This window comes from Cottoperca gobio, chromosome 23, assembly GCF_900634415.1.
Source record: "Cottoperca gobio chromosome 23, fCotGob3.1, whole genome shotgun sequence".
Lineage (NCBI taxonomy): Eukaryota > Metazoa > Chordata > Actinopteri > Perciformes > Bovichtidae > Cottoperca > Cottoperca gobio.
Genome location: NC_041377.1, coordinates 4,724,213 through 4,747,628, shown reverse-complemented (window position 1 = coordinate 4,747,628; position 23,416 = coordinate 4,724,213). Strand labels below are relative to the sequence as shown.

At 40.4% G+C, this 23,416-nt stretch overlaps 1 protein-coding gene across 2 annotated transcripts in view; it reads left to right on the top strand.

Annotated features, from left to right (window-relative positions):
* Positions 1 to 3,588: 3,588 nt before the first annotated feature.
* Positions 3,589 to 23,416, top strand: part of iqsec3a (IQ motif and Sec7 domain ArfGEF 3a) — an 86,843-nt gene continuing 67,015 nt past the window's right edge. For both annotated transcript variants that reach the window (XM_029461914.1, XM_029461915.1), the window contains exon 1: positions 3,589 to 4,456. In XM_029461914.1, the coding sequence (XP_029317774.1) occupies positions 3,813 to 4,456 (644 nt within the window). In that variant the 5' untranslated portion in view covers positions 3,589 to 3,812. The remainder of the gene's footprint in view (positions 4,457 to 23,416) is intronic.

Genomic DNA, 23,416 nt, shown 5'->3' with positions numbered 1-23,416 from the left:
CTGAGTCAAGTTGGGTGCATGCAACAAACCATTTATCAATATTAATGAGAAGCGCTGCCCCAAAAAAGAGTTTAAAAATACAGCAGTTTTCTTTTATTGCGTAGGCTGAAGCTCAAGCAATCACTCTTAATACTGGAGTGATAGAATAAATAAGAGCTATCAATTCAAATGGACATTTTTCAAATATGTATGTAGGTGTTTGGCTATTCACAACAAAGTCCTTGCTTGTTCCAGACACTCTTTGTTTCAAAAGGCAACTTTTTGTTCCTCCGAATGTTGCTTTTGGTTCACAATCATGAACTCAGTCTGTGTGTGTGTGTGTGTGTGAGTGTGTGTGTGTGTGTGTGTGTGTGTGTGTGTGTGTGTGTGTGTGTGTTAGAGTCTGCATCAAACACCGCTGAATAATGAGAGCCGGTCTACTTTCAACTTAGCAACAAACCCGAGACACAAAAGGACTCTGGGGAGTAAGCCTATATTGATATAACACAGTTTTGAAATGAAAAGTTCCCTGGGAGGATCCGAAGACAGGGCAAAACTGTAACACCGCCAGCCGACTTTCAAACTTCACTTTTTCACTTTCACTTTCAATTTCAATATCAGTGATCTCTCTTACGTCCTACAGGATTAAAATGTATGAAATAAAAGCTTTTCTCCGGAGGTTTGTCTGCTTCTTTAGCCATGTTAGTAGCGTTTCTCTAGGGATGACAATGTCAGTCTGTCGGTCGGCCCACCGTTTTGATCCACACTGTCTCAACAACTATTGGATAGATTGTGATGTAACGTTGTACACACATTTGCGGTCCCCAGAGGATGAATTTTAATAACTTTGGGGATTCCCCGACTTTTGTAGCACCACCATCACGTCACAAATGTACGTTTTTTTCCAATTGCAGAACTAATAACATTCACATTCCCCATGTGTTTAGTGCTAACTAGCAAATGTTAGCATGCTAACACGCTAAACTAAGATGGTGAACATGGTAAACATTATAGTTTCTTAAAATCTGGATGTTAGCATTGTCGTGGTGAGCATGTTAGCAGGCTGACATTAGCATTTAGGCAAGGCAAGGCAAGGCAACACTATGCTAACATAAAGCTGCTAGCATAGCTATAGACTGTGAGTCTTGTTCAAAGGGCTCTTAAAGTTTTCTCACTTGAAGATGCAGGTAAGGTGAAAAACTTGATTATTCGTATCACACTTTGTGCCGTTTCGTTTCAGATCAGGGATGTTTGACCCTCTCAGGCCTCAGACTCCTCTATAAGGTAATTGGTGTTAAAGGTGGGCCGTACCTGTTCCAGCAGACGGTCTATAATAAGAAAAGTTGGACCTTGCAGATGTCACCCAACACCAAAGTCACTGCTTGGCACCATTTCCATTTTTACAAGCTCACTCATTTTTGTTTCCTTCCAGCCGTGTGTGTGTGTGGTCGGGTGCGTAAGCCATTTTTCACTTCATGCAGCTTGTAAAGCAGCCATATGGAAGGAGAGACCTGGCTGCATCCATACTGGCTCACCACTCTGGTCCCAATACTTCACTGTCTCAAGGTCATACCATATTTGTATTTCCTTTGAGCTAGCTTAAAAAAGACATTTATGAAACTTTTAACAATATATAAACAAACCACATGTTTATGTGTTCTCATAAAATAGCATTAACCACATGATGTTGTTAATGTCCCTTCTGTTGTGGATGGATTTGGCAGATTGTCCTTTTGCCTCATGAGACTTTGACACCAATTAACAGTCATGCTGAATGTGGGCACCCTTTGGATTTCAAAAAGACTGATCATGAAAAAAACAATTAAGCTTTTAACAAAAGGGCCATCAGTTTTCCTTGTAGATCATCTAGTCAATGTAAAGCTTTCTGTTAACTACGAACACAAAGGCCTGTTAAAAACACAAGTCACGTGACAGTAGACCACTGCGGAGTATAAATTCCCGGACAGTGCAACAACTGAATGAAAGTGCAAATCTGAAAAGCATCAAACTACAGCAGCCAGAGGAGCCGAGCACCCTCTCAGTGAGATATCACTTCAGTCTGTATCAGGAGGGATCATCTCAGCAAATCTAAAACCCATTTCCTTTCCTTGCTCTGCTTGCATGCTGTCTGTCTGGTTGACTTGTTTTTTATTTCCCTTCTGGTAAAGTGAGAGATTCCGAGGCACAGACTTAAAGGCAGCCTGATCCAATTTGCAAAAATTCATACCGCTATTTCAACATGAGAAACAGGAGAAAAGTATAGTTTCCCCAAAGAACTTTTTAATTTGTTAGAGAAGCTCCCTGAATATGTGACTATGCTAAAGAGAAGCTATATATACACTCCACATGTCATCAAATCCTTTCCATACTGTGCTGCTAAGTAAGCAGCTACACTATGCCATTATATTCTTACTCTGCAGGGCAACATACAAACAAATGCTACCATCCAACACACAAAGACTGCTGGACAAAAAGAACAACATAAGTGATACTAATCTCATCACACATTCACATGGAGAATATGGACATCCTGTTTAATTCACAGGCCTCAGTATGGTGGAACTGCAGCTTGACAAAACACAAACAAGTGAAGAAAACCTGATCAATTTGACAGCACACACACTGCAAATCCAGAAAACACAATCAGAGCTGGTTGCATGATTTAGATTTGAATTGGTAAGATAGTAATCAGTCAAAGGCGAACGCTAGATCAACAGCACATTTCTGAAATTATATCTGAATCATTCAATCAGTTCATCACTTTTTTAGTGTAATCAGTTATTTTCTTTTAGTCTAGTGCGGTTACCTCAAGATCACACGTTAATTATTGTTGCTATCTCGAGATAACAGAGCGTGTTTTTTTTCCTTTACTTAGAAAAACCTAGGTTAAAATATATATATATATATATAGTTCAAAATAAATATATAATAAATACTACTACTACTACTACCAACAACAACAACAACAACAACAACAACAACAACAACAACAACAACACTACTACTACTACTACTACTACTACTACTACTACTACTACTACTACTACTACTACTAATAATAATAATAATAATAATAAATAATAATAAAAATACTAATAATAATAATAATAATAATAATAATAATAATGATAATAATATACTTCTCCTGAAATGATGAGGACTGGTCTCAATTGTATCCTTAGTAGAAAGACATAAGAGTAGTAGAGTATGATTTGTTAATCAATAATTGGTACTATTCCCAGCTTTCCTTACTGATGCCCAATAAATGATACTTCAAAATATTATATTTGGTTAAGTGACAATTATTTTAAAAGCAAATACAAGTCTTAAGGCATTCATTTAACTCATAATTCATCTGTACAGTATAAGATTTTGGCCAAAACACATGTTGGGTTATGTGCAAAAACTGTGAATTTACGTGTAAAACGTGCTTCACTGTTTCCCCTGCGTGTTGACATCACAGGTCACTACGGCCCCGCCTCCAACTCCGGTGATGCTGATCCCCCCTTGCATCAGCACCATTTCTGAGAGAGAGAGAGAGAGAGAGAGAGAGATAGAGAGATAGAGAGAGAGAGAGAGAGAAAGAGAGAGAGAGAGAGATAGAGAGAGAGAGAGAGAAGAGAGAGAGAGAGAGAGAGAGAGAGAGAGAGAGAGAGAGAGAGAGAGAGAGAGAGACACTACCCAACCCCAGCAGAGCGTAGAGGCGTCAGACGGCCGCCAGAGCATCCCAGTTACGCACTGCTCAGAGGCCCCGCATCGACGGTTTGCAGCGCCAGAACCAGCTGAAGAAGAAGTCAACGTAGCCGGGCACACGGCCACATTTACAGTCAGTAATGGAGAGCCTGCTGGATAATCCAATGAAAGCCGTTCTTTACCTGAAGGAGCTCACCACTATCGTGCAGAACCAGCAAAGCCTGATCCAGACGCAGCGCCAACGCATCGACGAACTCGAGCGAAAGGTGGAGGACCTGATAGGAGAGAACCGACAGTTGCGGGATCCCCATCACTACGTCCAGCAGCCCGCTCAACATCTCCACCACCACCACCACCAGACTCACCGCAGCAGCAGTCCCCAGGCGCCGGCCAACCTCCATCAGCACCCGGGAAGCAACAAAGCTGCGGCTCATCTCGGCCAGCAGGCGCAGCAGCAGCAGCCGCCGCTGCAGCCGCAGCAGCAGCAGCAGCCGCAGCAGCAGCAGCAGCAGCAGCAGCAGCAGCATCATCAGCATCAGCAGCAGCAGCAGCAGATTCCCGGTCTATCGGCCCAGCCTCAGCAGCATCCGACCCCTCCTGCGCCGTCCTCCCACCACCACCCGCAGCAGCTGCAGCTCGTCCCCACCTCGCCGCAGTCGCCCAAAGCGAACCAAGCCAGCCCGGACTCCGTGGAGGAGGACAAGAGGAGCCCCTGCTGCAAGTCTCTGGTTCCGCAGACTCCCACCACTCTCTGCCGCTCAGTTGGACTGGCTAGGAAAGCGGAGTAAGTAGCTTTCACTACTGTGTGCACTGCAAAAAAACAATCTCCACATTTACTGTGAATTATGAGGACTCTTCTAATTAGATTTTCCTGATAAAACAAAAACAAATATTCCTATAATAGATGCAAAGCAGTTTTGCTGGATTTCTTAATCTCCATAACAGAGATGACAATTTATTAAAAATTCTAGAAACTATTAGTTATGCTTCATCTCTTGTCTTATAAAACACATTAAAGACTCAATATTTTATTCAGTGACCCTAATAAGATGGCAGTGCACATTTTCTTGTCTAAATATAGCAAACGTGTTTGGCCAGGAAACACTGTGTTACCCTCAAGGGCCATCAGATTTAATGCCACAGCCTGTTATCGCCCACGTAAGGGTGTCGGATGACATTTTGGAAACATTTTCGAGGGAATAGAGTAAAGATTTTATGAAGTAGCACAGATACTGCATGAGGCCTGTGCTGGATTTACCTTTGATTAACTTCAAATACCCTCACAAGCTGGCACTTAATATTCATAGTACTCCTGTATTTTCACTTGTTCAGTTGTTGCCCTGTTAAATCAATTGAGTTTCTAATCGTTATTGATTTTGAGGACCTTTGCTGGCATTTGAAAAGTGATGGTTTGTTGTTCCTGACTGAACACTGGAGTTAAAGTATTTTTTGGTGATTTGTAACGAAACAGAAGTTCGGTTAAATCATGCACTCAGCAATTTGGTCATTCTTACTTGTCCATTTATATTTGTCGCCCGTTCCGGTGAGGTTGCTGTGCCCACTTGTGTTTTCACACTATGAATGTGGAATAAGCATTTTGAAAATACATCTGTTTTAGGCTTGGCTGAGGTAGCGATTTCACAAGTGCCAGGAGAGCGGGGTGGCATTGTAAACACACGTTCTAAAACTAGCAAAGCGCCAACTCCTGAAGGCATACCACTGACCTTGAAACAAATTATAGCACAAACAAAAAACACCTACGATCTATATTCGATTGTACAGACTACAGCATGTTCCAAGACACAAGCTGAAGGATGACACACTGGGAGGAACACAGCTGGGGGGAATAATGGCAAAGACAGAAAGACATTAGCTGTTGCTTATACTGTAAATAACCTTGCAGCCTCTTGAGAGTTACTAATAAGCCTTGATCAGATTGACTCTACTCCCTTGAGATATGTTTCGAGTCAGTGTCGTATTTCTGGTTTCAAACAGAGTTTGTGCCATCAAAATTCTGTTATTCAGTCTCTTTATTCTCTTTATTATGTTGGCACAACTGTTTTCATGATCAAGCTACCTTACACTCACTAGTTTCAGCTTCTCAATATTGGACTATGCATTTTCACACATTTGTACGATTAATCTATCTAAGCACATTAAGTAATCATATCACAGCATACATATTCCTATCAAGTCAAGATAACACTTTACGTGGTATAACATCTCCTCAGTGACTCTCTTTATTGAATTGAGTGAGTTTTAGTTATTGGACTTCTACAGCGGTGACGTGATGGGTGTATGCTTGTATGTGCGTGAAGTTTTCATATTTTATTGTTTTACAACATTGAATCAAAGTAGTTTTAATTACACATAAAAATAGAAAAATACCCTTTAATATCAAAGGGGAAGCAAATCTCTACAAAGTGATCTGAATGAACTACAAATGTAAGATACTAAATTTGTGTTTACAGCCCCGCCACACCCCCTCTATGCAATTTACCCCCATGCCCGTGAAAATGGCAAATGTAGGAACAAATTCTGAAATGGATTTGGATCTGGACTCAGGATCTGGATTTGGCCACTCAAGAACATTAATATTGTTATTTGAAGTCATTGGTGTGTAGCTGTGGCTTAATGCTTGATGCCAGAAAAGAATCCGGACAGCATTTTTGATTAGTGTAAAAAAACCCATTAAATTCCCTTTGATTCAATGTAGTAAAACAATAAAACATAAAAAATATTACTTTTTATGTGCACTGCACTGTGCTTCAGAACGCCCCATTGTGATGAATCTTCTTTGCTCGCCACTGTCAAGGTCACATGAACTGCCAGAGCTGCACACACACACACACAGACACACAGACACACACACACACACACACACACACACACACACACACACACACACACACACACACACACACACACACACGCACCGCACTGAGCCCCATCTGTTCCACTCGGCTGCATTTGCATTGTTTCTGTTAATCCAGATTGATTTATCGTGCCATTAAGACATAATTCCTAAAGAGCGTGGGTCAGGAATAGTATACATTGGCATGGATACTAGAAGTAAAACATAATTGCTTTGCATGGAATCGCCCAGCCAGACATGGACAAACACACACAAGATATGAGTTGTACAAAACAAATGTCAAGGGGGATTCAATAAGTGGGTTCATTCGTGATTTACCAACCATGCCCCCTGATAGTTCTGCCGGATGATGAACAATGAAAGAGATATGAAGAGAACTTGAGAGAGAGTGTACTGTACACTTTTATTTCCTTAATGTAAAAGCAGTGACAGATGAAAAGCAGGAGACGTGAAGCAGCATTTTAATTTCCAATTTAGAGCATTGATCCTGGTCAGACAAGATGGTGTATCGCTGTGCTGTCAGTGCCGCAGGAGGAGTAATACATTTGTATTAGTGGGAGGGTGACAGGAACACATCACAAACTTACTAATAAGGGTTGCGTGTACATTTATCCACGTTTTCCCCCTTCTGGTTACTCCTTTTACAAAACTGCCGTATGCAAGAGTTAGCGGCTTGCTGATAGACGTGGGAACACAGCCTGACACGCATTGAAGGAAAAGTTTATTTGCTTTCTTGCCTAGAACAAGCTGAGAAGGTTACATTGAAATAGTCCAGAACATACCCCCCCCCCCCCCTGTAAAACAGCACTTTGTCGTTTTTACCTTGTGTTTTTCGTATGGTTTTCAACAAATGGGTTTTAAGATTTGTTTACCTTTGTTAACATGGTTGCTAGCTGTTCTTTCTTTGTAGCATACAGACATGAGTGTGTTATCGATCTTCTTGTCTAATTGAAAGGAAGCAGAAAATCCATTTGCAAAGCTTTAAATGAGAAATGAAATGCCCGCTCACTCACATCATGCATTCCTCATCTGTTCCAGTGGCATCATTTGAAGAATGCAAATGCACCTCCAGCTTCGAACAGTGAATGCGGTTAAACAGTTGATTCCATCCCTAGCAGACTTCTGTTGCGGTGCGAGCTCAAACTTCTCAGATTATCCACCCACCTTATTACTCCTTTCCCTCCTTAACTGTCCTCCACTCTTCTCCCCTTCATCTAAACCTACCCTGTTTTCTTCTCCTCCGTCCAATCCCCACTTAACCCATCTCTGGCTCTGGCTGAGCTAAAGCCTTCAGTCCACCTTGTACTTTTGTTCTCCCTCTACGCTGTGGGGGTTGCCAAGTGTGCCTGTGTTAAAATACAAGTGTGAAGGTTGGGAGTCAAGAAGAGTGACAATAAGCGTAGGTGAGGTAGTGTGTTTGTGTGCGTAGAGGCACGTGCGTGTCTGATAGGCAGCAATCCCATAGCTGAAGGTGGATATCCCAGGGTTTTATTATAGCTCCAGGTGCTTCTCTGCTGCTTCCCAGCCTCCCACACTCTCACAGATATTTTAATCTCTTGCTCTTTCACACAAAACACTCACTAATGCACACAAACCCTGACATGCCACATGCCACCTGGCAGCCAGCATGTTTTTCCACATTGGCCGTGACTCCCAATGCGCCCGCCATGCCCTCGTTCTCCTCCTACTGGCCTTGTACCAGCTGGAGAGCAGAATGTATGCCATCTCACATGCTGAGATGAAGAGATGGGGGTGTTCAGCACACATGCACATACATCGTAGCATACATTACGGAGTAACCCTGCTGAGTGCTTGCTGGATGCTGTCCTTGTTCTGATGCTCTCAGATCAATGAGCTTGCAGCTTTTCCAGCGCAGGCTCCAGCAGCTATGCTAACCCTTTAGAACCACTCCAGCCTTGATCTCCAGGTACTAATCCTCATCTTAAAGCCAAGCTAGCTTTTATCTCAAGACATCATAGGCCTTTCCTCTAAATATGAGACGTACTTTGTGGGAGCAATGTGCATCTAACACAAGGTTACACCTTAAAGTCACACTAGCCTCTGTTAAAGAAAGGTTAGCCTTTCAAAAGCTTACAATTGTTGCCCTAGCTGGGCGACGCTTGCCTCACCAGAAATTGAAAGTATCGGCCATTTGTTCAAATACTGTCTGCCCGCTGTTGCTGGGCAGGTAGTGTTCAGTGGATTTATAAGAGGCTTTCAGCTGAAAACAGCTGCCGGCTGCTGGAAACAAAATGAATGAAAGTGATCCAAAACAGTGGAGCTGCACTCCTGAAAACAATGAGAAAAATTCTTTCGATTTTGGTGAACTGACCCATCAGGAATAACAATTTACTGTCTCTGGTGCCTGAAAGAAAAGTAGAACCACTGGCTCTCTGCATGTTTGTGAGAGGGATTGAGAGAGAGATGGGGTTGATGATGGATGTAATGAGTTGAAATGGACATATTCTCTCTCTCTCTGTCGTCTTTTCTGTATCCCCCCCCCCCCCCCCCCCATGTCATCATTACTCGAGAGCTGGAACCTCCTCTCCTGCAAACCTCTACTCTTTACTTCACTTGCCCTCTCCTCAGTCTGAATGGGAATCACGTCTGTTCAGTTATGACAGGGTGGCTTGGCTCGAAATCATGAATATCACATTTGGTGCGTAGTGCTTTTAAATTGCTTCATTTCTCAGAGGATGTAGCCGCCGGGTGATTCCTGACTCCCTGGTAGAATATTAGCTATTTTCATGCACAAGTTGAGCAAGGCAAAAGACAGTCCCAGTTGTCAGTAATCCAGCCGTGTGTGTGTGTTCATGTGTGTGTTAAAGATTGTGTGTTGTGTCTGGGTGTCAAAAGGACAAGAGAACAGCTGTTGTAAGGGGATATATGGGATGGTTTTCTGTCTTTTTCATTTATGTAGTGGGTGTATGATAATTAAGGATATAACTTGCTTAGGCTTTGGCTTACTTGACACTTCTGTCGGTCTGAAGTGTTGGTTTGATCCAATTTAGTGCATTTATCACCATACTATATTAGATTATACTACAATACTATATATATATTTTTTAAAAGTATTAATACATATTTTCTTCTCAGTATCTTTGCAAATGTTGTCAGTTTACAATAACCCAAATGTGGAAACTCATGCAACCACTCAATGTAAAAAATCAGATACAACTGGAATGGCACTCCAACTTCTGTGTGTTCATGAGCTTTAAGTCATAATGCAGAAACAACATGGACGCTACAAAGAAAATATGTCGTATTTCATTGCTCAGAGCATTTAAACTACACGTTGATATCTGTTTCCAAGTTGTTGCCCTATCTCGCAATGTTAACAAAAGCAAAACATGATTTGTATACGCGTGCTGTGATTCAGATGTGCTCCAAAAATGTAATGGTTTCTTCCTTGGCTAATCCTGCTGACGGACCAACCGAGCCGAAAACATAACCTTCCCCTTTGGCGGTGGTAACAAAAAATATGATTTCTGTGAATCTGTTAACTAATTATGTGTGTCAGTTCTGGCCAGCAGCTTTTGATTGATAGTATATTTTGGCTCCCTTGCTGCACCTTCTAGGCTGCCAGATATTTTGTTTTCCGAAACTAGAGGAAGATGATTATGGAGAACATTATATATACTGCAGATATGATTAGACAGAATAAAGAATAGGGCTATGGGACAAAACATACTGAGAAGCCCCAACAACAATGTTCCAGTGTCCTCTACCTTTATATAATTCCCAATCAATCAAAATGACAAAGTTTGCCTCAACGATGATTTAAAAATAAATAAAAAATTGCTCCCAACTGGCAGTCCTCTGTCACTTGGGCACTATCCGACTCACTCAAAGACAGCCGTGCCTTCCTTGTCCTTGACACTTCCAGATGCCATAAATGACGTCATCTTTTATATGTAAATATTGCACACCCACATAACTGCTCTGCAAAGAAACACGTTTTTGCTGTGAGACATGTTACACTATAGCTGCATAGTGGATCACCTCCTTCATGGTTGGAGGTAAATTATTCACACATCTTCTTTTTCATGTTATCTTCATGCAAATGAACAGTAGGCGTAATGAGCAATCAGCAGTGTGTGTGTCATTGGTAGGCAATCTACATATTTTAGAACTGTGGTTGCAAATGGAAATGATATCAGTGTTATCTGCAGTCACTTCTATCTGATTGCCGAATTTAAGCAGACAATTTGATTGAATAATCAAAATCCCTGTAGAACCCTTTTTATTTTTTACTTTCTTAACATCCTTACAGTTTTATTATAATATTTACTAAAACATTTAAAAGTTTTATTATGTTTAAAATGAGATACTTCAATTTTGTCGTCAAAACAAATCTCATATGTTTTACGTAAAAGGGAAGCCATGGCAGTCAGCCACTTTAGCAGCTGCTAACCATTAATACAGTTTAATGACTGTACTGTGGGAGTAAGAAACAAGCATGCAAATGTGATAAGTGTAGCACTTGATAATACACCCTTCATTCCACATTTTTTAAATGGTTCCGCAATGCATTTCAAGCTGTTTAATCTGTCAACACAAAATATGCTATTAGCTGGCCGTTAGCAGCTGCTAACGTTTGAGGTGTCGCATTGAAACAGATGTTTTAGACCATAGAATAACACTCACAGATGTCTTGAAAATGATGCATCATTGAAAATGTGTTTCTCCAGTGTCTGCAAGATGGTGGGATTCCTTATGGGCAGATAACGCTGTGCCACGACTCTCACTGGTCAGTGAGCTAATGACCTCTGCAGCTCAGGGGAAAAGGGTCTTTGAAAGAAGGAACAGTGTGCAGTTATGGAAAAATGTCCACCCATCTGTCGCAGAGATTTCACCCCCTGGGAGCTTAGCTCTTAAAATCCCTCAACAGACAATCCTAATTGTTTTTGCACCATGTGCAGCAGTGTGCATCTGTGGTTTTCCAACGAGTTTAATGGTTGAATTATGACTGAACATTTTGTGGAAAATATCTAGTTGTGACCGATTTTGTTATTTCAATTCCTAGTATTTTGTATAAACTAAACTACATGCCTGTATTTGTGGTCTATTAAGCAGGATATGACACTTATACTCAATAATATTCAAATGTAATCATGATGCGGCATTATACAGTTTTTATTGATAGCAGCTGCATAGTTGGCCAATTATGGTTATAATGACAAACTGCTGGTAGAAAACATTATAGTTTCCAGGCTGCATATGCTTTGTCATGAGCAATGTTAGGTACGTTTGTAATCTATCATTTTAACTGAGCATATTCAGGTTCATTTATCGGCCATTTCTCTCTATCCAACACAATCTTCATGTCCGCTGTTGCATTGTATAGTGAAACAAACACACACATAGCCATGCACAGGCACACACTTGCCTAGGGAAATGTCAGGTGTGGTTAACTTTACGACCCAGAGTAATGTTCAAAGCCTTCCACCTAAGGCTGCGAGGCTGATCGGAACAGGCACAGCATGTCCAATCGGCTTTTCCTAGTCTTCTCAAAACATCACACAAAGCCTCAACCAAGGCTCAACCATGATTTATTGTACTGTGCAAGACAAAAACCAGGGCATACATACACTTAGCTACTACATACTTGATCATTCACCTGCATTCTTCTCACCTGTGGACACACATTCCTTTATCCAAGGACAACATCCTTGTACATAAATATGTCCTTTTTTAATTGTTTATGTGTGCTGCATAATATTTCGTTACCTCGCATTCAATCGTGGTTGAATGATGATTTGAATATTTTCCTGGCAGCCATAGGTAGGAATAACTAACATGCATGTGTGTCTCCTTGGTGTGTTACTTTTGCCACATCGTCTTCACATTCAGATGACCAATAAATCTTCTTGCCCTTCCCCTGCGCTGTGGTTATGTCATCAACGTCTGTCAACCGCTTGATGCCAGGATTACATCATCTTGTACGCAGTGCCAGGGGGAGGAGCTGAATGACTCTACCAGTGATGTCATTGGAAGTTTCCACTTAGAAGAAAAGAAGCACATGAGATAAGCAGGACCTGAAGTATGAATAAGTCATACTGTACGTGTGGGAACTGGAGTAAAGAAGTTATTGTACATGGATGATGTGATGAAAAATGTTTTCTTTTCTTTTTTTCGTCATTCCTCCCACCTCATCTGCCTACATGATTTCTCTTCTTTTACCTCCTTCATGCAGAAAACCAGGTCCATCACAAAGTCTAGTACTGTGCCTCCCATAACATATCATTTACTTCAGCACAGAATGTAGGGCTACAAGCTGCCGTCCCAGTTGATGGGATTTTCCTCATCAGTCCAAGTCTTGGCTGATAGATGACAACCATGCCAGTTTGATAGCTGTCAAGCATCAGCGTGAAGCATGGGAAATATCTGTGAAATTTGACCCACTGCCAAATCTTCAGCAGATGGCCCTGCAGCAACACAGTGAAAGTGTTGATGCTTGATATGAGCTGCTAAAACGGCTCGATAGTGGAGGCACCAGCTGGAGAGAAAACAGTCGGAGAAACTGCTGCTTTCATGGGAAAATTAGTGACGGCTATTTTTTTTATGCTACAAATTGCGTGTATCCCTTCGTGAAGTTTTATGTCATGGTGGGCAAGCTTTGCTTTTACCACCATAGTCCTGATTATTCACACAATAACATTAGCTAAACATCAGTTATTTAGTTGCTACCTTGGGTATACTAGTCTAACACATATTTGCATACACGTGATAAGGAGTTTATTGGCCTCTTTTTCATTAAACTTGGTGGAATAGTATGTGCCAAGGAAGAACCCATTAGAATGATTAGGGATCCTAATCATGGGGCGGATACACAAATGATATTTTACTTTCATTAACATTGCGAGATAGGGCTTAGGTCTGCAATCTCCATGTGCCCTTATAGTTATTATTTCAAATCAGTGTGAGAATAATTTCTGCTTGAGTAACTAGCTAACGTTGATGTTGCATGATGATGCATTTTTTTTAATGGCTAAAGAAAAAACTTAGCTTAGCATTCCCTAGCTGTGTGTACTTTATGTGACTGTGTGCGCGGCGGTATAGAAACCCATAAATGTGTCACAATTACTATGTTTACATGCACAAAATATTCCGAGCTGCCCAACACACAGAGCTGGCCGTAAACAGGCAAGAGGCTGTATGTTGCAAACTGCAAAAGCACCCAATTGATCTGCATAGTACGAATACGCTGCATACATGTCCCAAGAATGCTCCTAAAACCTGAATAATATTGGAATATCCCTGTTAATCGGTAAATGCTACATTCGAAATAAGGCATTATTCGGAATAATCAAATGGAATATGCTGTTTACATGACGTGGAATATGAGTGTGCATGTAAACATAGTCAATGATGCATAACATTTGATAAAGAAAACTATTTCATTTGGTCCAAGAAAGTAGAAATAAATGTAGCTCACTTTCATTTGTGAACCCCCTCAGCCAAAGAACATGATTACAATATTAGCTAGCCAACATTTCTGCAACTCATGATGACTAGCTAGCAACGTCGGCTAAAAGTAAGGCTATTATTTAGTTTGCTTCCTTTCTTACACCAAGTAACCCCACTTATTAGTTACATTTTAAATCAGGATCAGAATATTATTGGGAGTAGCTAGCTAACGACGTTTGCAAGCTAAGTCTTCATTTCTATTTTTTCTGATTCTCTTTATTCTCTGAACCAATTGATTATCCTTCCAAAGACGATTCAGCCTCGGGGGACAATGGGCAATATTTCTGGGGTTTTGTAGCCAGCGGATATCTAGGCCAAGACTTCCTCTTCCATGCGCTGCTCATTGTTTCATTTTGTCCAGTTGCCTACATATTCTGCATCCATATGTAGATATCCGTTTATAGAGATAGAGATAGATAATTGATCTGAAATGTCTACCAACTGTGCACGGACTAAAAACACTGCCTCACCATGAAATAATTGGTTACACAAATTTGTCCAAAAGAAATAAATCTAGCTCAGTCTTGAACCCCTTCAGCTGACGGAGCACTCTCCGACAAGTGAGCGCCAGAAAGTGTTTCACTCCTGTCCCCCCCCCCCCGGGCTCAGCTCTCTCCCTCTGTGCTTGTTTTGCCTCTTCCGTCAAAGTCTTCTCTTTTAAGTTTTATTGAAGGGGGACCAACAGTTGGGAGTTGAGTGTAAAATGTTGAAAGCCTAGAAAGAGTTCTTTCTTCTTTGATTTCTTTACGAGGTGACATCAAAACCTGACATTTATCGTTGATATTTTAGATTTTCCGTCTACAGAACTCATGTAGCCGATGACATATCCCAAAATGTACGACACGCTGATGATATTTGCTCTGCAAGATATTCAAATCCAATCTTCATCACGCTCACATTTCCTTCTCTTGCGCTCTGAAGTCTAAGTTGCCACCAGCTTACATGCTACAACTGTGATCTCACGAGCTTGTCTTGATCAGACAGACATGATGCAGCATTAACGCAGAGCTCGATGGTGAAATGGTTTCATATTTACTGTAATGTGCCGCAGTGGAGTCAAGTAGGCCACAATGAGACAGAGAAACGGTGAATAAAGCTCAAATGTTGCAGCTTTCCTGACACTGGCACCGTCAGGAGGTTTTCTTTTTTAAGGGATCGAATACAAGGACACATTTTTTTTTTCTTCTTCTTTTGTTAGCATTCTCTTGGGAAAACTGGTCTCGCTCTCTCGTCCATCACCAGCTCTTTCAGTTTCGCTTGCGGAAGGCGAGCTAAGCCGCTTGGGACGGCCCAAGAGTCCGTGCTGACGTAAACCTTTCAAGAAAGCTTTTTTTAATTCACTGTGCTATGTGTAAAGGAATAGATATGCTAGGCTTTCAGGAATGGATTGTAGTTGAGTATCTGTGTGTGTGTGTGTGTGTGTGTGTGTGTGTGTGTATGTGTGTGCGTGTGTGTGTGTGTGAAGAATGGTGCAGTGCTCATACAAGAGACGGCTGATTTATTTCAAGGCTATCTTTTGGCTAATAATCCACCGCACAATAATATTTAATACATCATTTTAACCTCACAAAGATATGCAAACACCACCATGGAGCACTGTGCGTGTGTGTGTGTGTGTTTGTGTGTGTTGGATTTATTTCTGTCAGAAAGTCTTACACATTTTTAGCTTGTAAAACATAGTGATAAACTGGCACTTAGAGCGACTGCCAATTTGCCAAATGGAAGTGAAGTATTACAAAAACATAGTGAGAGTCTTTTTTTGATTGAACATGATCATAGCGCTTCTCGTAATGCTGCCATGAGATGAGTTGACTTGTGGAATGAATATTATACAAGCTAACCTAAATTAATGTCAAGTGTTGTTATGATCTTGATGCAGATGTTCTGTTTTTACCGTTTTCTAGGTGTGAAATAAGTGTGTAAAACTGTCAGAGTTGCTGGATTTTCAAGCCATTTTCAATAGAAGGATCCCTTCCTATACTCTTGATTTCACTTTGACCTTGACTCTTTATTCTAAAATGTTGCATCAAAACAAACATGAAAAATAAATACCGGCAACAAAACATTAAAATCCCTTTTTGATCAAGCAGCCATGCAACCTAAAAGGCCTCAGCCGAACCACTTTTGTTAATATGTTCGCCTCCTTCAAGGTCAATTGCATTTGTATTTACCATGTTTGGCCTTCAGGGGCAGAGTCTAAAACTGCATATTATGTTATTTCAATGAGCGAACATGTTCACAGCTATTTTTTTCCCTCACTGCCAAGGAAATGGTCTATGAAAACTAATCCGTCAATTATTGCGAGCTTTGATCCCCCCCCCGTCACTCTCTTCCCCCCTCTCTCTCTCTGTCCAATGATTCAAATTGTATCACTTCAGTGTGCACAGACCTTTTTCTGCTTTGAGTCAAGCATTAGCCGGAGAGCTATTGACACGGTAAAGCTGAATTCAACACAGGAGGAGCGAATCGACAAACACATTAGACACGAGAAGTTAAAACAAAATACAATGAAACCATGGCGTGCAGATTACACTCTCCCTCAAACAGACCCAGTGTGTGGAAGAGCTTATAAAAGCTTATAGATTTTTTATAGGTGGTATTAGCGCGCTTAGGCCATGAGGGGAACTGAGTCAATGGTGTGGAAGATCGGAAAGCAGGTCATGCAAGTTCAGTTTAATCTTCAGCGCTCGCATTGATCAAACAGTTTGAGGGAGATGTGTGAGTGTTTGAAGCAGGAGGGTAATTCATGTTGACGTAGAAGAAATGTTTGCGTCATCCTGAACATGGGATTGGGTGGATTGTCGTTGCAATGATACAGAGATTAGTTGGGAAATGATTGCTCTAGTCTTCTCATATCAGTACAACTTGAGCAGATTCATGGTAGTTGACTTTTGTGCAGTTTTGGACGCATACGTTCTATCTCTGTAGCGCAGCTGGGCCTTTTAAAAAGGTCCTGTCATGAACCAAATTTGTTATAAAATGCTTGCAAGTTGTTTCTGAACGAAAAGGTGGAGGCGATAGTAAAACTGAGCAGAGAGCAAAGGGCAAAAATAATGGAGAGAAATTTGTGAGAAGCCAGAGATCAAAGCAGAAACAGATGGATGGTTAAGATGAATCAAAAGCAAGGTGCTCTAAAATATAAAAAGAGTTCTCTCTCTTTGCATCACGAAATACTTCAGTTATGAAATATGTCAGTTATGTCTGAGCATCGTCTACAAGCGTCTCACCGTCAGAGGAAAGTAACCCCGTTGCACGCTTCACATACTCGCCAATAACTTCCATTGATTCAATTGAAATGAGCTCGGCTTTCTTTAAACACTGTCGTCAAGAAAAGGACGACTCAGCAGGTTTGTATTGTCTGAGATTATGCAGTCTTTATTCATACATATATACTGTGTATCCGTCCGCACACAAAATCAGAGGCATCTCCAGGTGGGACGCACACACATGACCCCGCATCAGGAGAATGATGCATAACGAGAGCATCTCAAAACATGGAGGATTTATTAGGTGTCAAGTTCAGTTGGCAGCATTTTTGTGTTTCTAAAAGCTGGAGTTTAAACAACACATGTTGTATCACTAAAGTAGACTTACAATACAAACATTTGTTGTTTATATCTAGTATTAGAAATCTTTTGAGGTTGCATTTCTTATTACCTTTTGGTAACATAGAGGGAATAATGTTTTCAAAGTTACTATAACTACTAGAAATACTGTTTGATCATCCAGGTAGCCTAGCTTAGCATAAAGACTGGAAAAAAGGAAATTTGTCTCGTCATCACCACAGGATTCCCAGACAACTAGCAGAGAAGTTACTGCACCGGTCAATAAATAATCCCAGACATGACCCCACGTAAAATGATAACGTGTGGTTTTTACTCTTTTCACACTGATTTTTGTAACAAACAAACAAGATATAAAGAGTTAACTTGTTAGCTTTTGAGGTGCTAGTAGGTGCATTTTGCTACCTTTGGACAGAGCAATGCTAGCTGTTTCCCCATTTGACTTTGTGCTAGGCTAACCTGCTAGCTCTAGCGTCATATTTAGCATACATACGTGGTATCAACCTTCTCCTCCAACTCCCTGCAAAGAATTTTGAATATGCATTTTCCCCAAAAACATTGAGCCATTCTCTCTCTTCCTCATGGCAGCCTTTAATAGGTTTGTGAATGTTTGCTGTCATTTTCCAGCAGGTGAATAAAATAACAACAGCATTAATGCAACACAGTTAATTAGCCTATTCATTTAGATGTTTGTATACCTTGTCCTGCAGAATATACAGCCTTTATCTGCAGGAGAAAGTGGCTCTGTTGTTTCCAATGCTCGCAGTAATCTGTGTCCCCTCAGAGACCGCCTGTATTCTCAACCTTTTAAAAACAGCCACAGCGTGTCATGGTCGCTAAGGCAAACACAATTAGAGAAGCCATTAACAATGGGAATTAATTTGCTCTCATAGCCTCCATGTAGTGTCTACTATTGTTGCTGTCAATACCGCCAAACCTCCCTTCCAAGCTACTTCTCTCGTTTTCTTTCTCAGTTTACAGAGCGGTACAAAGAGAAACCTTTAGATTCTGCCTAGTCTACAAATTCTAACTTCAGTTTTTCAAAAGACCTTGTGTAACGAGCGATAAACTGTTGAACTTCACTGCAGAAAGAACAGATTTAAGTGTTCTTAAGGTGAACCAGCAGTCCTGCTGTTGAATGAGGTATATAAGAAGAGAAACAGGTCTCCTTGTTTTTGCTGTGCTCTCCCAGGGGACGGACAGCAGGGGAAGCAGAAAGAGATGAGGGCAGGGAGTTTGCCTACGGGGCAAAAGATGAAAAGGCGACAGGGGGGCGATAAGGGATTAAGGGGTGGTTGGTGTTTGCTTATATGGGCCATGCTTTGTCATCTTTATATCTCAGCCTCTCTTCTCTCCGTCCTTCTCCTTGTCCTTTATCGAGGGATAAGGACACGGCATATGGAAAGCGGCTGCTCTTTTTACTGGCTACATCTTCTGACAGCAAGAGTAATTGAGCAAATAGCTCTCTTGCACACCACACCGTGCCTGTAGGAGCCAGAATAAGGGGGATGCAGAGTCTTAGAGAGTGATGGAAAATCACCGTAAAAGGGACAGAAGGATAGGAAAAGAGTGGGGGGGGAAGGGATGACACTGGAGAATGAGATGGATTAGGAGAATGTGAAGAATGTGAGGCAGCGTCCAGGTTGAAAGAGAGGACACACTGATGAAAGGGGGAAGTGAATGCACTCATGGCTTTCTCACATGCACGTTAAAATTTTATATCCTTCCTCTTTACTCGCTACATCTCAGTATCTCCAGAATGTTCCAGTAAAATAGGGGAATATCTTGAATTTTTTTTGAAGCAGCCACACTTCCTGTAAATTGTATTCTGCGAAAATGGGAGGACAGGCAGTTTTTTATCTGTTTTATAGTTACTGCCACTGGACAATTGGTAGAAATTCTCAAACAGACCTCTCTTTTAAGTGTTAGAACTTCATTAAACACAACCTCAACATTGTGGTAAGTTGTAGGATAAAATGCTCTTCATTGTCATATATCTCCGTAAACTGGATTTATTTAGGCTGATGGTCGGACAAAGACATTTTTCATCATATTCTAACATTTCATAAGACAAGACAGTTATTCAATTATTCTGAAAGTAATAGGCAGCCCTATTACTTTATAGAAATTGGATCCAAATTTTACTTTTTCAGTTTCTTTCCTTGATTTAATGGAATAAACTTTCCGGAAGCGAACATTTGTTTGGAAGCACGAACACCTCTGATCCTCGGTCTCTGTCCGTGGTGCTGAAACCATAAACCTCATTGTGTCTGTCTATCTCCATGGTGAGGAAAGGCTCAAACTCTCGCACTCTCTGTCTCTACTTCTCTCTTTATATCCATTTTTAGATTAACTGAACCCACCCCCCCCCCACCCAAAAAAAACCCTCCATCTGTCAGAATACACTGTTCACATTTTACTTTAAGACTACAAATGCATTGCACTTCACATTGATATTATTTAGCAAAAGGGGACCTATAGAATAAAAAGAAAAAACATAATAAATAATTCTATTCATATTGGACCTCATGCAAGATCATTTTTGTATTCTTATCCTAAAACTCTTTATTTCTTCCTCTCACCAAACTCTTTTAACTGCACAAATCCCCTGTAACACTAAGTCTGGACCCACCAAACTTTTAATAATAATAATAATAATAATAATAATAATAATAATAATAATAATAATAATAATAATAATAATAATAATAATAATAATAATACATTAGACTTGTATAGCGCTTTTCTTGTAACTCAAAGAGGCTTTAATCTAAAGTGTCATGTTAAGACTTTGGCCTTTATTTATTTGATCTGTTTTTTTGTAACGAAAAAAAAGCATAACAATAAGGCTTTTATGAAAACACTGAATGAAAAATTGCTTACCAACACACAAACCATTTATAATTGCTAAGTTAGGCTAAAATTAGAAGTCCCAGAAGAGCCATTTGGGAGCCATAAGAGCCAAAAGAGATATATATATTATTTATTTAAATTCGTTTACATTTAATTTGTCAACAAGTTTCTTCAGCAGAGAGTCTCTCTCTCCTCTCCCTGCACTCCTCTCTTCTTCCTCCGTCTCCCTAAAACTAAATGTTAGAGCAGGTTTAGCTATACACCACTAAACAAAAGCAGATTAAGTTGCAAAATAAGTATACAAATTATAAATAATAAAATATGTATAATCAATCCGAACGATTGCACTGGACTTTTTAAGTGATATTCAACTGTCAGAAAACCAAGCAGGTAATATGAAGTATACATTATCGAAACAACCGCCACAATCTATGTAAAATATAAATCAACATTTACAACTCTTAGGTTTGAAAGTTAAGGTGTTAAAAGTTCTACTTTCAAAGGCTAACTTAGGCCGGATGGCGGCAGCCAAGCTGCATCGTACAGCAGCTCAAAGCAGCTAGCTTAACTAGCATCGCCGCTAACTGTAACTTAACCTTTAATTTTAGCGAAAATATGTTATGTTATGTTTTAAGGTCCTTTCATTTTATAACATTTGTATCGTTAGCTATTCGAGCTGATTAAAACCCAATACTTACATTTAAAAGTATATCGAAAATTAATTTGTAGTTCTAAACATATTTAGGGTGTTTTAGTCACTTTTTGTCTCTCCCACGACGTTATTCCTCTCCTACAGCGTCCACAGTTACATGATGCAAATGGCATATTATGCACGTGTGTGTGTGTGTGTGTGTGTGTGTATGGTTCGCTGGAACCGACAGAACTGAACCCAAAAGCACGACACAGAGACAGGCAGAACACAATATAGTTCAGTTTACTCAGTAATCCAGGCAGGGTCAAATACCGGTAAATCAGTCCAAAAGGCAAACAAATCCAGTAAGGAGCAGGCAGAAGAATCGGAGTCCAGAAACAGGCAGGCAGGGTCAAAACAGGCAGGTCAGGAAAACTAAACAGGTAAACTAGATGACAGCTGGAGAGCTTGGCAGGAAAACACAAGACAATCTGGCAGGTAACAAGTGGGAGAGAACTGGTATATATCCTCTGAGAGAACTAATGAGGGAATGAGAAGCAGGAGAGGAGATGGGCTGTGGAAACCACGAGAGGGGAATAAGTTGATTGCAGGCAGTGAGGATGAACCAGGGTCTGAAATGATAAGAGAATTACTGACAAGGTAAAACCAAATGAAAACAAACTAATAGTGGGCGGAACGCGTGGCGGTGTGTGTGTGTGTGTGTGTGTGTGTGTGTGTGTGTGTGTGTCGGGGGTGGAGCCCTGCCCATTGCGAAACAGCAGAGGAGAGAATGTGAATGCGCAAAGCAACGCAGTAAACACTGAAACGTGCACATAAGCTAGATAAATATCATTTAATAAAAGAGCGCCTGTTCAATGTGAAAAGTGAGATATGTTTGTTATTGTGAGTCTGATGCTACTGTTTTACTATGGTCTATTTGAATTTAGTATTTAATTCTATGGATATGAACTTGTTTTCAAAGCACCTTATGTATGATTGGAAGTGTTGAGGATATTATAAACGGGGCTACTTACTGGTAATGTGGTGAATACTGTTTTATTATATTCATATTTTTTTCTACATTAGTGGACATGGACCTGTTGGGAAAACAACTCATGTCTCCTTGGTATTAAAGATGCAACATTTTGCACTTTTGTGTGAAGCCTTGTAGCCACAGCTTTCCTACTTTTGTGTATGGACTGGTTGCTTTCTGTAACGAATTAAGGTGATACAATTAAAGTGAAAAAAAAGAATGCGCGTGACTAGTTCATTTCCTGTATTAGTAACTATTAACACTACTGTAAGTAAGAGTTATTTGTAGTGATTCATTGACAACGTATTGTGTGGCCCACAAACCCCCAGTGATTTTCCTGTTTGGCTGAACAGCCCTGGTGTAACGCATCGTTTGGTAGAGGAGTGTCTTCACTACCTTTTAGTGGGGACCTCCATTTGTTATTGATATCCAACATACTGTACAATCACCACGGCCCCTGGTAGACCACCACACCAAGCAAAGTCTATTCCAACACCGTGTGCAATTATCAATGCCTGTGCCTTTTTTATTCACTTTTTATAACTTTTGCAATTATACTGTCATGTGCGACTGTACTTATATTATATTACTGTTACTGTATTTTTATTCTATTTAATTGTGTACTCTCTTTGCTGTAACAATGTAAATTTCCTGTCGTGGGACAATTAAAGGATTTCTGATTCATACTATATGAATTAATAGAAATAAAAAATGTACAACTGTAACAATGGATTACTATAAGAATCCTTTAGTAATGATTTATTTATAATTGACAAGCTTTTTCTGATGTCTTATTAGAAATGGAAAAACTCAAGACCCTTAACTTACTAACATTTTTAACTTACTAGAAAGAGACACATGAGCATTTATAAGATATTAAATTATTCTTATAAACCATTCATTAGGGGTGACTTATCACAAAGTAACTAGTTGGTAAAGTTATCTGCTGGCAAACTCAAATAGAAAAGATAAAATAAGTTAGAAACGTGTGACGAGACAACAGCATTCAAAGTTACACTCATTTATTCAGATCCCAAAAATGTGTTTTATGCTCATTCTTGTGGACTGAAATGACTGAACTGATGACTGCAGACAATGATAAACTTTATTTGAACAGTGCAAAGGATCAGAAGTAAACAATAAAAGTGAAAATATAACTGGTCGTCTTTTCTGTCACACTCAGTCACACCCTGCCATACTCTGTCAAACTCAGTCACACCCTGTCACACCCTGTCACACCCTGCCATACTCTGTCAAACTCAGTCACACCCTGTCACACCCTGCCATACTCTGTCAAACTCAGTCACACCCTGTCACAC